General features: G+C 40.7%; 1 protein-coding gene across 10 annotated transcripts in view; it reads left to right on the top strand.

Annotated features, from left to right (window-relative positions):
- The window catches only part of ryr1b (ryanodine receptor 1b (skeletal)), a 79,919-nt gene that overhangs the window by 39,938 nt on the left and 23,224 nt on the right, over positions 1–16,757 (top strand). For 7 of the 10 annotated variants that reach the window (XM_032503969.1, XM_032503958.1, XM_032503949.1 and 4 more), the window contains exons 43-79: positions 896–990; positions 1,092–1,227; positions 1,313–1,496; positions 1,704–1,815; positions 1,925–2,045; positions 2,150–2,319; positions 2,473–2,693; positions 2,874–2,964; positions 3,276–3,416; positions 3,529–3,692; positions 4,634–4,712; positions 4,802–4,891; positions 5,078–5,218; positions 5,562–5,639; positions 5,734–5,809; positions 5,907–6,030; positions 6,543–6,658; positions 6,772–6,839; positions 7,173–7,294; positions 7,551–7,600; positions 9,426–9,486; positions 9,604–9,730; positions 9,827–9,935; positions 10,055–10,136; positions 10,407–10,537; positions 10,634–10,954; positions 11,394–11,634; positions 12,224–12,311; positions 12,435–12,527; positions 12,745–12,759; positions 14,390–14,560; positions 14,794–14,853; positions 14,945–15,079; positions 15,651–15,763; positions 15,876–15,972; positions 16,084–16,190; positions 16,271–16,322. In XM_032503969.1, the coding sequence (XP_032359860.1) occupies positions 896–990; positions 1,092–1,227; positions 1,313–1,496; positions 1,704–1,815; positions 1,925–2,045; positions 2,150–2,319; positions 2,473–2,693; positions 2,874–2,964; positions 3,276–3,416; positions 3,529–3,692; positions 4,634–4,712; positions 4,802–4,891; positions 5,078–5,218; positions 5,562–5,639; positions 5,734–5,809; positions 5,907–6,030; positions 6,543–6,658; positions 6,772–6,839; positions 7,173–7,294; positions 7,551–7,600; positions 9,426–9,486; positions 9,604–9,730; positions 9,827–9,935; positions 10,055–10,136; positions 10,407–10,537; positions 10,634–10,954; positions 11,394–11,634; positions 12,224–12,311; positions 12,435–12,527; positions 12,745–12,759; positions 14,390–14,560; positions 14,794–14,853; positions 14,945–15,079; positions 15,651–15,763; positions 15,876–15,972; positions 16,084–16,190; positions 16,271–16,322 (4,382 nt within the window). The remainder of the gene's footprint in view (positions 1–895; positions 991–1,091; positions 1,228–1,312; positions 1,497–1,703; positions 1,816–1,924; positions 2,046–2,149; positions 2,320–2,472; positions 2,694–2,873; positions 2,965–3,275; positions 3,417–3,528; positions 3,693–4,633; positions 4,713–4,801; positions 4,892–5,077; positions 5,219–5,561; positions 5,640–5,733; positions 5,810–5,906; positions 6,031–6,542; positions 6,659–6,771; positions 6,840–7,172; positions 7,295–7,550; positions 7,601–9,425; positions 9,487–9,603; positions 9,731–9,826; positions 9,936–10,054; positions 10,137–10,406; positions 10,538–10,633; positions 10,955–11,393; positions 11,635–12,223; positions 12,312–12,434; positions 12,528–12,744; positions 12,760–14,389; positions 14,561–14,793; positions 14,854–14,944; positions 15,080–15,650; positions 15,764–15,875; positions 15,973–16,083; positions 16,191–16,270; positions 16,323–16,757) is intronic. The other 3 variants (XM_032503994.1, XM_032503964.1, XM_032503941.1) reach the window with 1 other exon arrangement.

Here is a 16,757-nt window from a genome sequence, read left to right as displayed (position 1 = left end):
TATAAAGAGATACTTGTACAAACATGGTCTTCATGGAAGAGTCATCAGAAGAAAACCTATTCTATGTCCTCACCACAAAAATCAGCATTTGAAGTTTTCAAATGAACATATAGACAAGCCTGATGCATTGTGGAAACAAGTTCTGTGGACCGATGAGGTTAAAATAGAACTTTTTGGCCGAAATGAGCAAAGGTACGTTTGGAGAAGAAAGGGCACAGAACTTAATAAAAAGAACCTCTGTCCAACTGTTTAGCATGGGGGTGGATCAATCATGCTTTGGGGTTGTATTACAGCCAGTGGCACAGGGAACATTTCACGAGTAGAAGGAAAAATGGATTCAATAAAATGTCAGCAAATTTTGGACGCAAACTTGATGTCATTTGTGAAAAAGCTGAAGTTAAAGAGAGGATGAAATCTACAAATGGATAATGATCCTGAACACACCTCAAAATCCACGGTGGATTACATCAAGAGTCGTAAACTGAAGGTTTTGCCATGGCCTTCACAATCTCCTGACCTCAATATAATTGAAAATCTATGGATAGACCTTAAAAGAGCAGTGCGTGACAGACAGTCCAAGCTGTGATACTTGCCAAAGGGGGCAGTACAAGGTATTAACTCTGCAGGGTGCCAAAACCTTTACAGACGCCATTTTTTTTTGTTTTCTGTTATTTTGAAAGTGTAAATGATGGAATAAAATACAAATGTCTAATCTGTCATTTGATGCCTTTTGGAGATTTTTCCATCTTTACTTGGCTTCTTTATACACATTAATTCAATTTTTTTACCTGGGGTGCCCAAACTTTCGAACCCCACTGTAGGACATTTCTGTATGAGCCAGTGTAGTATTACGCAAAGAACAAACAAATGCAGACTTCTTATTTTACATTTGCAGGCATGCGTGGGTCCACACCTCTGGATGTAGCTGCAGCATCTTGCATCGACAACAATGAGTTGGCCTTGGCTCTACAAGAGCAGGACCTGGAAATGGTAGCAGAAAAAATAAACAAGGACGATAAACTCATGAACGGGTACGGTAGACTTGTTACCTTATAATCTCATGGTGTCTCCTCTCACACGTGGTGATGTAGGTGGTGACATACCTGGCAGGCTGCGGACTGCAGACGTGTCCAATGCTCCTTTCCAAGGGCTACCCTGACATTGGCTGGAACCCCTGCGGAGGAGAGCGATACCTGGATTTCCTCCGCTTTGCTGTCTTTGTTAATGGTCAGCACCCTCCATTTAATGATTACATATGTGGTTTTGAGTTGTGCGTAAGTGTCAATAACATTTGCTCACCTGCTCGCCAAAGGGGAGAGCGTGGAGGAGAACGCCAATGTTGTTGTGCGTCTGCTCATCCGTCGGCCTGAGTGCTTCGGCCCGGCCCTGAGAGGAGAGGGCGGGAATGGTCTGCTGGCTGCGATGGAGGAGGCCATCAAGATCTCAGAGGATCCAGCAAGGGATGGACCCACTGTCAAAAAAGACAGACGCTTCATGTAAGCGTTGGCGCCGTAAGGTGTGATTTATATTATAATAAAAATACAAACTGTATTTATATTATAATATAAATATTAGATCAATAACAAATAACCCTCTAGAAAAATGACATGATGGACATGCTGTGTATTGTTTTTGTTTTTTTTTGTCTTTGAAAGCTATGCTCTGCAAAATCAGTTATTAAGACATGTATTCTTGATTGTCAGGTTTGGTGGTGAGGAACAGCACGAGGAGAACCGTGTACATCTAGGAAATGCCATCATGTCCTTCTACTCTGCCCTCATCGATCTGCTGGGTCGCTGTGCCCCTGAGATGCATGTGAGTAGAACGGCTTTTCTCAACATTGATTACTCTTAAGCCTCCAGGCACATTTGCTCAGTATGTGGTGGATGCATACATCTCATACATGTCTTACATGTTTCTACAGCTGATCCAAGCAGGCAAAGGTGAAGCTCTAAGAATCAGGGCCATCCTTAGGTCTCTTGTGCCCATAGAGGACCTGGTGGGAGTTATCAGCTTATCCGTGCAGATTCCTGCCTTCGGCAAAGGTTAGTGACTAAGACGGACTCATGTATGGACACACTTTGTAAGTGTACAGTATACATTTTTGCAACATGCTGTATATGATTTTTTTCGGTCCAAACCACCACAGATGGTCAGGTTATGGAGCCAAAGATGTCAGCCAGTTTTGTCCCAGACCACAAGGCCTCTATGGTGCTGTTCCTTGACAGAGTGTATGGTATTGACAACCAGGACTTCTTGCTTCATGTGCTGGAGGTTGGCTTCCTGCCTGACATGAGAGCTGCAGCCTCTCTGGACACGGTAAGTAGGAAAAGACAGATGTAAAACAGCAAGAGAAATTCTACTTCTGTCAACTCCAGAAATCTGTCTGATGTGTGTCATTAGTCACATGTCTCCTTAAGTATTGCACTCAGTACAGATAGTTTTTTTTTCTTTCTTTCACTCTGATTATAGGTGGCATTCAGTACGACTGAAATGGCCTTGGCACTGAACCGCTACCTCTGTTCGGCTGTTCTGCCTTTGCTCACCAAGTGTGCTCCGTTGTTTGCTGGGACGGAACACCGGGCCATCATGATAGACTCCATGCTTCACACCATCTATCGCTTGTCCCGTGGCCGAGCCCTCACCAAGGCTCAGAGGGACGTCATTGAGGAGTGCCTCATGTCGCTCTGCAAGTCAGTACTAATCCCAATCTCTCTATTTAGTAATGTGTGAATGATAATTGGGCATCTGAATGATTATTATTTTTTAATTTGCTAAATATTTACTCAATTATATAGAAGCCCGAAAGAAACAAGATCCCATTTTAAACTGCTACATTACATTTCTCATAAAGCATTTTATGACATTCACAGATACCTTCGACCCTCCATGCTGCAGCATCTGCTTAGACGGCTGGTATTTGATGTGCCCATCCTCAACGAATATGCAAAGATGCCCCTCAAGGTTTCCTGTTATTTCATTTATTGTATTTGTTATATTTATTTTAGTCTCAATCAGTGGAATATTGTATAGACTATGTTATCGACTAGAATAAAGTAAAAAGAAACATATACACCCAATCAAGCCAATCTGTTTGTAAAGTGCAATCAGCTCAAACACAGAAATACATGCATTACCAACACGTAGATTACATTACAGTGATAATTGCATTTGCTAACAGTTGATAGAAACAGCAATTACCCGTTTACTTGCGAATAACATATATTAAAATATGTCTTCCTTTATATTTCCTTCTATGATTTTCATTGTTTCAGCTGTTGACCAATCACTATGAGCGCTGTTGGAAGTACTACTGCTTGCCTAACGGATGGGCTAATTTTGGGGTGACCTCAGAGGAGGAGCTACATCTTACTCGAAAACTCTTTTGGGGAATTTTTGAATCTTTGGCGCACAAGGTGAGAGAGGAATGTCTTGGTGTTAACCCACTGTGTGTGTACTGTTTGATTACACAGGTTTGAAGCTCATTTCATTATTAACGTGACTTTTCTGATGTTATCCAAACTCTAGAAATATGATTTAGAACTCTTCAAGATCGCCATGCCCTGCCTCTGTGCTATAGCTGGAGCCATCCCGCCAGACTATGTGGATGCCACCTACTCCTCTCACACTGAGAAGAAGGCCTCTGTGGATGCTGAAGGCAACTTTGACCCCAAACCAGTGGAGACCACCAAGTGAGCAGAAAAACACAAGACAGTACTTAAATAGTTCACAGTGGCCTACTAAAAAAAAAATACTTGTTTAATGCTCTTTAATGCACAATGATGCTGTATCTATAACAACAAAACATACAGTACATTTAATTTGAACTCGTTATCATTTTTAATTAAAAAGCTCTGTGAAGGTAGTCTGGATCAACATTGCCAGGATGTCCCGTCAGCTGTCACTAGCCTTCCGCTCTCTCCGTGTTGCCGTTCTCAAACTTTATTCGGTTCAGGAAACAATGACAACCTTCGAGCTACACACTGAAAACAGAACATTAACATGCAGGATTGTGCAACAAGACAGGCCGAGTTGGTTGTTTTGGAGAATGATTGATTTACAAAGAATTATGTTTACAGCATTTACTATCTAACTGGGACTTTTTGAAATTGATTCGTGAATTGCTATGGACCAAATACACACAATACACAGGTAAGAGTAAATTACCCTTTAACCATGTCTCCAGCTAGTTTAAATAGCTCACTTTACTGTATTGTGTCAACAGTTAACTACATTTAATACATAATTTGGTGTTTTTCTTGTGGGGATGCAAATGTTCCACCAAAAGCTCCTTCCCAAGACTATTTTGCAGAGGCACCTTCACTGCATCTGGAGCTTAGCAACGCCCAAGATGATTGTGATTGGTTTAAAGAAATGCAAACAACTCAGACTGTTTTTTTTATCTCTTGGAATGTATGTGTGTTAGAGCCAGACATTACTCCGAAACGCTGTGGAGATAGGTCTGGCAATGCGAGACTAGAATGAAGGTGATGTGAGATGACACGTCCTAAGCACTAACAGGGAACTGCAATGTAATTTCTAAGTGTAATTTGCAGGTTACTACAGCTCAAGTTAAATTAATAGTAAATGGTATTCATAACCTCATACTAAATATGAGCTCCCTTATTCACAGCACAATCATACCAGAGAGGCTGGATGCCTTCATGAACAAGTATGCAGAGCACACTCATGACAAATGGGCCTTTGAAAAGGTCAGTTCTGAAAAATGTGAATCCTCAAATATAAATATAGTCCTTATTTGTTCTTTGAAAGCATAAGTACCTTTTGTATTTTTTTATAGATTCAGAACAACTGGACCTACGGAGAGGTGTTGGATGAAAATGCGAAGACTCACCCCATGCTCCGGCCATACAAAACATTCTCTGAAAAGGTAATAATTCTGTCTAGTCTAAATCCTGATAATCTGCACACAGGTACCAATCTTTAAATAAGCTTAATTATTGACCCAAATTTGCTTTCAGATCTGATTAAACCTAAGAACTTGTCATCTCTAATACCATGTGTTTTAACATTTCCAGACATTCTAAATAGGCTTCCTCTTCTCTGTGTTTCTCAGGACAAGGAGATTTATCGTTGGCCCATCAAAGAATCCATCAAAGCCATGTTGGCCTGGGAGTGGACCTTGGATAAAGCTAGGGACGGGGAGGTGGAAGTCGACAAGAAGGCGGCCACTCGCAAGATCTCCCAAACTGCTCAGGTAACAGAGAGAGGAGTGAAAAATACATTATATACAAATATATATATACACAAATATATTAGGCATTAGGACACAAAAGCAATGATGGATTTCTTACTGGTCAAGACTCCTATATCTTGACCGCTATTATCAAACCTAATAATATTATTTAATGTGGGAAAATTATAGGAATAATGTGATAATATTGAACTCAGCTGTCCTTCCGGACATTGATATCATTATTAATAAACATTCTGCACTTAAGTGTACTTAATTGATGAAGAAATTGGGAAATTTGGAATATTCTAGAGGTCACTAAACCTCACATGGAGAACCATCCTTTGTATGTGTTTTCTGTTTTCAGGCCACTTATGATCCAAGTCACGGGTACAACCCTCAGCCAATAGATATCACAGGAATGGCCCTGTCCAGAGAGCTGCAGGTATGTATCTCTCCCTCACAGCACTGACAGGCCTCATATTTTGCTTAGACATTTATCAGCCTGATGATTTAATTTCCTTACCCTCACCGTGCAGTCCATGGCTGAGCAGCTGGCTGAGAACTATCACAACACCTGGGGCAGGAAGAAGAAGCTCGAGCTACAATCCAAAGGTAAGATGGGTTTTCTACTACACATTCACATCTAAGATGTTTCTTTTAAGTGGAGGTTGCTAGTTTGCAGTCTGAGTACAAAAATGAATTCTCTTAGGTGGTGGCACCCATCCTTTGCTTGTGCCTTATGACACCCTGACGGCTAAGGAAAAGGCCAGGGACAGGGAGAAGGCCCAGGACCTGCTCAAGTTCCTTCAGCTTAATGGATATGCTGTGACAAGGTACACAGGATGTTTATACCTTTTAGTTTAAGTTTAGCGTTTCGTCAAATTATTTATGTTATGCAACTACATTTTGGCCTAATGACTTTTTTTTTGTTGCATTATATTACAATAGAACAGAAGCCCTGAAAGGCACGGTGAATTTTTTTTTTCTGGCATTCAAAAAAACATATATGCTGATCTCAGGCACGCAAATAATAGTCAAATCCAATAATAATAATAATGGGTGGATTCATTTGTTTTGGTTAATAGACCCTGTAACAGGGTTGAACATGTTGAGCTAAGTTGAAAATGGTCCAAAAAAGTATTTATATGTGCATTATTCTGTTTATGTGATACAGAAGACCTTAATCTATCATTTAAGGCCTTTTGTATATTTGACGCATTCAAAGAAAATATGAAGAAGTTATTCATGGGGACAGAAATGTTCCTGCATTACAAGAATGACCCAGTTCTATCTGTGTTTCTCTCTTTTTACATGTTATTATACTCCCTCTTCTCTCCATCCCCAGGGGACTGAAAGACATGGAGCAGGACATTTCCTCCATTGAGAAGCGTTTTGCTTACGGCTTCCTCCAGAAGCTTCTTAAATGGATGGACATTGCCCAGGAGTTCATTGCTCATCTTGGTACTGTGTGCTTTGAGGGACTTCTCATAGGCGTACCACTTCATTGCGTACCGCTTACTCCAACATTAACCTTTTGACTGAGAGCTGACTTGTATTTATTTACCCTTCAACAGAGGCTGTAGTTAGCAGTGGAAGAGTGGAGAAGTCACCACATGAACAAGAGATCAAATTCTTTGCCAAGGTGAGCTGTTTGATTCTGTATTGAAGTCTCATTTACTCTTGTCTGCCTCTACAAGAAAGTCAGAGGTCATAAATAGTAACAGAACATCACTTTGTGATCCCTCTTTTATGTGAAGGTGCTATATAAATAAAGTTTACTTACTTACTTACTTTGTGGGGATTCCGTCTTGGTGAAATACACTTACTGTATTTGATTATTGCCTATACACCATCCTGCTGCCCTTAGTGAACAATGAGACATGAGCCTGTTTAATGGCATGATAGTGTGTTCCTTAGGACATTTTTATTTTCTGTAATGTACATCTAATGTTGTTTTTTTGTTTGTTTTTTATAGATTCTCTTGCCACTGGTAAATCAATACTTCAAGAATCACTGTCTTTACTTCCTCTCCACTCCTGCTAAAGTCTTGGGTAGTGGAGGGCATTCCTCCAACAAGGAGAAGGAGATGATTGCAAGGTATGTGCAGCGAAAGCTTTGAAAACTGAATGATGTGACTTGAACTCTTTCCCACCTACCTTTACTTTTGTACAGTACTTTTGTGTGACCATGTCGGTCCTCTCCTTCTTCCATGTCTCTTTTTCTCCTTCTGTACAATATCCAGTCAATTTCCTTGACCTCCCTTTTGCTTTCTGTGTCACTTCAAACATCTTGCCCTCTTTCCCCTTAATGTTCCCCCTCCCTCTCCCTTTTCTCTTTTCTCCTCCTACCTCAGTATCTTTTGTAAGTTGGCTGCTTTGGTGAGGCACAGAGTAGCTCTTTTTGGTAAGGAATCTGAATGGTGGCATTTTGCCCTGTCACTCTCTGTCGCTTTTGTTTGTGTTTGCATGTCTAATTTCTTTTTCCTATTTCGCCAGATCTTTTTTGCTTCCTCTTCCTTCCTACCTTTCTATTTATACACTATCAGCATTGTATCACATATTCTATCCTCCCACACTGTCATTCTCTCTTTTCTTCTTTCTGGATCTCCTTATCTAATGCTTCTCTGTCTGGCGCTAAACCTCTGCTTGGCTTGCTTTTTCTGCAACCTGGGGCCAGATGCATGAAACTCTATGTACACACTCAAAGCTGTATACGCACACAGAAGACAGAAATATGCATAATATGCATCATTGTGGAACTAGGAACATGTCCACGTGCCCACTCCCACGGTTAGCCATAAATAGATGTAGAAACACCCTTAAACATTTGTTTGCATATTGAAGGCTGTGCCCTCCACCACCCACACACACTAGACCCGTCAATAAGAAGAACAGCAAAGAAGTGCAGTTTACCCGACTGTGACACACCCACAAGGTTCTCCCAACAGCACCAGAACAGCTGTTACGCATGGCTCTGGCTATTTATAGTGCCAGTACTATTAATTTTTCACATGTATATGCAAACTATCATCGTGGGTATATCTCAGTCACCCTTATTAAACATCAGAAACATCAGAGGTGATCAATGATTGATTTATAGAGCTTATATTGAAACAGAAGTGCTTCACAAGCCATCACTCAGTACTTTAAAGTAACACTATGCAACTTTTCTTTCTTCGGTCCTCGTACAGGTTGGCTCATTGAAACTGCATGTTGCGCGATCGGTGCCTCGGTCCCCCTACAAGTTCTCTCATTGGAAGTACAACCGCGCGAGCTGTAGTTCCAATGAGACAACCTGCATGGGGGCCGAAGAGGGAAAAGTTGCATAGTGTTGCTTTAACAAATGTGCCTAAGATTGACATTTTACAGAATGCTGTGTAGACAGAACAAATAACCCAATCAGTCAAATTGGAAAACAACCTAAACAAATCTTATATAATCTTATTTTTCATGTCAACCTTATCGTAGCAAATAAACAGGCACTCACAGCTATCCTCACACATTCGTGTGTGATGCTGTGAGTCCATCTGCTGATGATTGAATAAACCTACACAAAGACAAGGGTTGCCTAAAAGAGTTTAATTAAACACTTTTGCCATCTCAGTGTGTGAAGTATGAGTGAATTGTGCATATTCATACACTTTCTTTTATAAATACCAGTGTGTGTTTGGGAAATTCCATTTGCATTGTTTTTGTGCGTCCACATTGTTCATAAATGTGGCCCCAGGTGTTTGTAAAGTTGTATTTTGTGCTTTTGAAGCCTACAATCAGAGTGGCACTCATAACACAGTGATTTGAGCATGAATGTCTCCAGTGGGGTCAGGTAGGACAGCATTGTACTCCCCCTTCATCACCATGTGTCTGTAATAGTCAGTCACTATTATGTAACCAGTGGTTACTAGACACTGAAACATGAGTCTTTAGCTCAGCTAACCATAACAGCTTTTAACATAGACTATAGCACAGTGTAGCAATATATGGTAAAAATGTTCCATAATTACGTATACATTTTTTCCTGGGATAATAAAAATCAATGGTTATAATCTAATTTTGAGTTCTTTCAGTGTTTCTGTAGTTATATCTACTGTTTTCTGTTTTTAATCTAGTGCTTTTTAGATTAGCCTCATTACTGAATGTATCCGGCTTTTATAATAAATTGTGCTCTTATAGGAAGTGGATTTGTATAGTAGGACAGCTCTGAGAACACATCTTTGCTGTGCTGTTTTCAGGAACAGATGCAAGTGCAGTGGTGAACTGTCTGCACATCCTCTCACGATCACTAGATGCCAGGTAATTCTCAGTCTATTCATGTCACATCTCCACCACAACCCTAGGCAAAAAGGTAATAGAAACAATCTATCTGAAATGTCTCTTTTTTTGACTTTTCTTTTATATCCTTTTTTTAAGAACCGTTATGAAGTCAGGCCCTGAGATTGTTAAGGCAGTCCTGCGGCAGTTCTTTGAGAGTGCTGCGGATGACATTGAGAAGATGGTTGAGAATCTAAAACTGGGCAAAGTGTCCAGTCGAAACCAGGTCCGAGACCGCACCATACTGCGTTGTTTTAATATGTTGTTCTTCACTGTGAGCTGATTTCTGTATTTTGTGTTATGCGTGTGTGCGTTGATGTAGGTTAAGGGTGTGTCCCAAAACATCAACTACACCACCACTGCCTTGATGCCAGTCCTCACTTCACTGTTTGACCACATTGCCCAGCACCAGTTTGGAGATGACGTCATGTGTGAGTGAAGTGCTTCTCTCTGAATTAGCGGTTCATCCCCTACCTTTATGGCTCTTGACTCATTGACACAAAGGACTGACTCAAAGCTAATGCAATGCCTGTGTTCTCTACACCCTCAGTGGACGATCTGCAAATATCCTGCTATCGTTTAATGTGCAGTATCTACTCTTTGGGCACAGTGAAGACTCCACATGTTGAGAAGTGAGTAGAGACCTCTGGCTCTAATGTTTCCTTCAACAATTGCATTTATATGGGCCTTGATTATCAAGTCAAGTTGATTTAATGTATGTAGTCCAAAATTAGAGGTTTGTACAACATACAACTAGACCACTATCTTTAGACCCTTGATTCATAGGAGAAACTGCATAAAGAGCCTTTAACAGGAAACAAAATGTGTATGCATGTTTTCAGAGATTGATTATGCATTTTAAATTGTGACATTTCAAGATTTTGTGGTATTTCTTCTTCCAGACAGCGACCAGCTCTTGGCGAGTGCTTGGCCCACTTAGCAGCTGCTATGCCAGTGGCCTTCCTTGAGCCAGCACTGAATGAGTTCAACATGTTTTCTGTTTACACCACCAAGACTCCCAGAGAGAGAACCAGTGGGTTTTCTTTATATTCATCAAGTTATAACAATTAATTAATAATCAATTGTTTCTTTACCTTTTATTTCATCTGTCTACTCTCTCCCTCCTCAGTTCTGGGTCTTCCCAACAATGTAGAAGAGCTGTGCCCTGACATCCCAGAGCTGGACATCCTGATGAAGGAGATCCATGACCTGGCTGAGTCTGGGGCTCGCTACACAGAAATGCCCCATGTGATTGAGATCACCCTGCCCATGTTGTGTAACTACCTCCCACGCTGGTGGGAGAGGGGCCCAGACAATTTCCCTGAGCAGGAGGGCCAGCTCTGCACCGCTGTGACCTCGGAGCAGCTTAACAAGCTGCTGGGCAGCATCATGAAGATTGTGGTTAACAACCTGGGTATAGATGAGGCCTCCTGGATGAAGAGATTGGCAGGTAAGTGAGAAGAAGTTTCACAATAGGCCGTAAGGTTTTCAGGTGATGTAAGACATTTTCTGGCCACCAAAGTGAACGATGGTTCTCCAGTGGACCTCTCTAAAGTTGCCTGACAAGCAACAACCATGGCTGGTACAATTGGTGTAATAAAAAAAGTGAAAGGCCACTTCAGTTTTCATAGCTAATCCCCTCTTATTTTCAAAATAAGAATCCTTATGAGCCTTTATTACATTGATTTGGAATCCTAAATGTTGTCATGTTGGGTTTGCAAACTACTTAAATATGCTTTATAGTGATTTTTGCTTTTCAAGAAGTGCATGTATTGTAGAATTTCGACAGCTACGTTTTTTCACATTTTTTGCATCTCAATATTTTGAGAACACAATGCTGACTCTTACTCGTGCTGTTGACTGCTGATTCCTGTGTACCCCTTGTCCAGTGTTTGCCCAGCCCATTGTCAGTAGGGCAAAACCAGAGATGCTAAAATCCCACTTCATCCCCACCATGGAAAAGCTAAAGAAGCGCTCAGGAAAGGTGGTGGCCGAGGAGGAACAACTGCGCATGGAGGGCAAAGGGGAGCTGGACAGCGAAGATGGGACCATCAAAGATGAGTTTGCTGTGCTGTGTCGGGACCTGTATGCTCTCTACCCCTTGCTTATCCGCTATGTGGACAATAACAGGTAACTGAACTTGATAAATGTGTAGAACACTTAACTGCTGTTGCATTATTGCTGTAAATTGTTCTTAGTATGGCTAAAAAACTTAGTTGACACTATTCTCTTGAGTGACTTACAATAAATGACCTTTGTTATTCTTTAAGAAGACTTGGATGGAAACCCTATTAACGTGTTTAATGTGGAGACTCAACCATATCTTTGACTGTAAAAGATGTATCAGTGTCGAGTGCTTCACCAGCATTGCCAGTTTGTATTGTATCTTGTTTCATACTTCATGAAATTTAAATTACAGCTAAAAAAATAGAAAACCTGAAAATAATATTGCTCTACCGAGTAGAGAATAGTAAAATGTCATCAGTATACAATGTTATGTTATGTTAAATGTTTCTCGGTATATTTAAAAAAACAAAGAAAAGGATATCACATTCATTCTGACAACAGTAAAAGAGCATATTCAAGATCGTAAAATATTGTCTGCGAAATAAACCCAGTTTAGTCAGTTGTAATAAAATAAGTTAGGCTTTTGCACACTCTCGGCTACTTTAATTCAAGTGATAATCAAGAGTTAATCTATTGCCATCTTTGTCTGTAGGGCAAGGTGGTTGACCTGTCCAGACCCAGATGCAGAAGAACTTTTCAGGATGGTGGGAGAGGTCTTCATTTTCTGGTCCAAATCCCACGTCAGTTTTTTTTTTATGTTTTCTTTATATTTTTTTTTTCTTTTCTTTCTTTCTTTTTTTCCAATTTTGTGATTTTTGTCTTTCCCTTGTAATGTAACGTTTTTCTTGTGTTGTTTATTACAGAACTTTAAGAGAGAGGAGCAGAACTTTGTGGTTATGAATGAGATCAACAACATGTCCTTCCTGACTGCTGACAGTAAAAGCAAGATGACCAAGGTGAGAGTGGACAAGCACACAAATGGCCAAGAAAAACATAACCGGTTATCTAGTTAGATGTTATACTCATTTACTTCATATGTTGAGCTGTTAATTAATAACATCCTTTGCCAGGACAATGTAAGATACAGTACAGATTGTTTAGGCAGTAGTCGGTGTGTCGCTAACTGTGTTTTCTCTTTATATCCTGGGTCGGGGTTGGACGCTGGGCCACTAGGCCGGAGATGGAGAGGTTAGACTGTGTTTGTGCACGAGCGCTGTGCTGATCGCATGGTACCCTGAGTTTTGGGAGGCATTTCATCAAGCTCTCCCATGGACTACCACCATTTTTACACACAGACCCCAAAATTCACACACATACATACACACAAACGGCGTTATAAACGCATAGTCACTACAATAAGTAGACAGTTAGTCATAGCAATGTTACAGTAATGCACATCTATGGGTGAAATGATACTGTATAATGTAGATGTAGTTGAAACTGTTTATATTATGAATGGTTTATTAGAACAGGACATATTTGTGATTGTATTTGAGTAATATTGAGTGTGAATGTGTGCGTGTAAGCGATGTGCGTCCATGTTTTTGTGTGTGTTTGTATATGTGTGAGTAGGGGTCTGGAGCGGCTTGATGAAAGCTCTGTGCTGTAGATCGTAGTGGCCTAAGAGGTTTCATGGCGCTCGGTTGAGCAGTTGTGTAATTTGAAGTGTGCACTCCTGAAGCCGAGCACCATCATCCTACTTTTCATTGATTAATAAACAGTTTGCCTTTAGATCATCCCTATTGGATACAGTTGTGGAGCCCATGCTACTGTGCCAACAATGTTTAAATGTTATTGACGCTTTGATTTCTTTCAGCTTTTGTGGAAAGATTCCAGCGCTGGGGGACTCTTCTCTTTTCAATTCTATCATCGGCTTTGTCTTCACTATCTCTTGTCACCAAAAAAGACACACCATCCTTTACTGTCACTGTTAGAATAGCCTGGTCCAGCAGCATATCTCGGGGGAAGCTCACTCGACACCACCAGTCATCCCATTTACTAACTGGACTCGTCCCTCCATGTCTAATTCACGACATCATTAAATTGTTCAATCATTTAGTACATCATCAATGATATAATCACTGTTTTATGTTTTTCATGGTTGCTGTTAGGTTAATACAAAAACCTCCTCTCCTTGGCTATCAGATGGGCATTACCGTGGTAAACTTCTGTTACCTGATCATCACAATGCCTCTCTGCCCAAAGAGCAGTGTTTAGCCACATACACACATTGCACTGAGGGCAGAGAGGTTGCATTGAGGCCAGACAACAGTCAGTAATGAGCATTTGACAGCCTCAGGACAAGAGTGTGTGAGAAGAGCTCCAGGGCGATGGAGCTGACCCCATAGACTTGTGCTGTTCTGTGTGCTGTCCAATGGACAAGATGTGCCCTGTCTGGCCACTGCTCTACTAACAGTGAGGCTGCATTGTAACAGTGAGGCTGCATTGTAACAACTGTTGCTGATGCAGCAGTGCAGCACCTGCAATCCAGAAGTTGTTATTTACAAGCAAATGTAGTTGTTGATGTGTCTGATTTTAGCTGATGAATAATTATTTTCACGTAGTTGTTGATTCACTTTATCAGCATGTTCTAATATTGCGTAAAATGTGACTTGGCAATTGGTTCTTGCCATCATATTGTATCCATTTCATGGTATGTTTTGTGATAGAGGTAGTCTTTATTACTTTTTTGTTAAATATTATCAAAAGCCTCTGATCAAAAATGTTTTCTGAAAAGGAAATGTTTGATGTGTGAGGCACAGGGGCTCTTGGATTGAACAGTAAAGGGCATAGTCTGAACTTTTCTTTCTTTCTCTAGTCTGGAGGCTCAGAGCAGGAGCGTACCAAGAAGAAGCGGCGAGGGGATCGCTACTCTGTGCAGACCTCCCTTATCGTTGCGGCATTAAAGAAGATGCTTCCTATCGGCCTCAATATGTGCTCTCCTGCAGACCAGGAGCTCATCAATCTTGCCAAGATCAGATACTCACTGGTACTTTGATTTGTTTTAAGCCAACTTGCTGACTGTATTTTGTCCCAACATGGAACAACTGTAAAAAAACTGAAAAAAATCTTCCATTTATAAATAGATTTCTGAATCAAGTGCTTTAGATTTATATATATTCATGTCCGTGTCTTTTTTTTTAATATACTTTTTGACTAATATAATTTTCTTGAGTGAATAAATGATGAATGTCCTCTGAATCTTGGTCTCTTCCCTTGTAGAAAGATACTGATGAAGAGGTGAGGGAGTTCTTACACAACAATCTGCATCTGCAAGGCAAGGTGTGTAGACATGTTATGTGTTTTCTTAACATTTCAAAGCAGAAAATAAATCTACAAATTCCCAACACACATATTTGGCCTTTGGTTTCAGGTGGAGGACCCAGCTATGCGCTGGCAAATGTCTCTTTATAAGGAGATGTCAGGCAAGGCGGAAGATGCTGAAGACCCTGAGAAGGTGGTAAAAAGGGTGCAAGAGGTGTCTGCTGTCCTTTACCACATTGAGGTGGTGAGTAAAGAGACACGCTCAAGTGCTCTGCAAGCAAACACACATGACTGTATAGAAGTGTCAGTGTTATTTGGTTCCTAGTGTGGTCAAAATCCTAATACTTAGGTTGAGATTTAAATAAGACTTCCCTCAACAAAGTATTTATTCTTCGTGCACAGAAGGTTCAGTTCATAATGAGAGTCGTGAGAGAATGAACAAAGAGTCTTAGAGAATCACTAATTATTAACCCAGAGGAGGGGTTAAATCAACAGCCCTGATCCAAGTCTGAGAATGCATGGGGGGTAGAGAATTCCAGTTTAAATCAGTTTCTAGACCTGGCTTATCAGAAGAACATAAAACTTGGACTGGCAGGGCCCACACATCATGGCATGGGAAACACTTGCAGAAACTGTGAAGGTTTAAGCAGCTAAAAACTCAAAAAGAACTGGTTAGTCATCAGATATTTTAATAATCAGATACGTTATTTTCCATTTCACTAGTCCCAGCCTAATTGTTAGAAAAGCTTTTGCAAATGAAATGAAGACATACTCTCCGGAAGGATTTGTTTACTGTACATTTTTACTTTCTTCAGACGGAGCATCCCTACAAGTCGAAGAAAATGGTGTGGCACAAGCTGCTGTCTAAGCAGCGCCGCAGGGCTGTGGTGGCCTGTTTCAGGATGACGCCCCTGTACAACATCCCTGCGTAATGATTCCCTTCCTAATCTATAATAAAAAAACTATGAAAAAAAAAAAAAAAAATCTGAAGGCTTAACATAAGCCATTACAACCCTCTTAAATGGCCTCTCCTCTCACAGGCACAGGGCAACCAACATGTTCTTGGATGCCTACAAACGCAACTGGTTAGAGACTGAGGGTTACTCATTTGAGGACAAGATGATCGACGACTTATCAGTAAGTCATCCCCCCGGTTAACACTCAGACGTACCATTGGCATTAATGGCATGTTGTCTTTAGTGTATACTAAGGTTTTTCTTACGATTCATTTTTATCTCCAAATCATAGAAAGCCCTAGAGGAAGAGGAGGATGAGGAAGAGGAGACAGAGACAAAGCCGGACCCCCTTCATCAGCTGATTCTTCATTTCAGCCGCACAGCTCTCACAGAAAAGACGTAAGAGCATCTTGGACGACCCAACTTTGTGAACTGTTCCCCAGTGAGACTGATTCCTGTTTTCTGTTTTCTCATTCCAGTAAACTTGACGTTGACCATCTTTATATGTCTTATGCTGATATTATGGCAAAGGTAAGACAGTCAGTGAGCAGCATCTTAAAATTTGAGCCATTAGCACCACATCATGAGATGTAAAACGTGTGTTTTGCATATACAATAAATAATAAGAAAGAAATACTATAATAAGACATGACCTGAACAGCACAGCAGAAAGTATGGTGTTTAAAAATGGTTGGAGGCCGGTGGTATACAGTACATTTGCCTTCAAAACCAACTATTTGGGTTGATTGAACTAAAACTTTGCCAAAAAGTTTGTTTAACAATAGTTACCCAACATTAACCCTGAACCTACCTGATATTGGTTTTCTTGCATGAGACACTACCCTGAAAATCCAGAGATCTCATAAGAGCACAATTTGAATTTGCTTAGCAAGTTACTCTGGCATGGAGTAATGTTGCTCATTAACTAAACCCTTATAGCCGAGCTGCACCAATCACATCGGTGTA

The sequence above is a fragment of the Etheostoma spectabile genome, chromosome 3, assembly GCF_008692095.1.
Source record: "Etheostoma spectabile isolate EspeVRDwgs_2016 chromosome 3, UIUC_Espe_1.0, whole genome shotgun sequence".
NCBI lineage: Eukaryota > Metazoa > Chordata > Actinopteri > Perciformes > Percidae > Etheostoma > Etheostoma spectabile.
The sequence above is the reverse complement of the archived record's forward strand: the minus strand, read 5'-3'. Positions and strand labels throughout refer to the sequence as shown.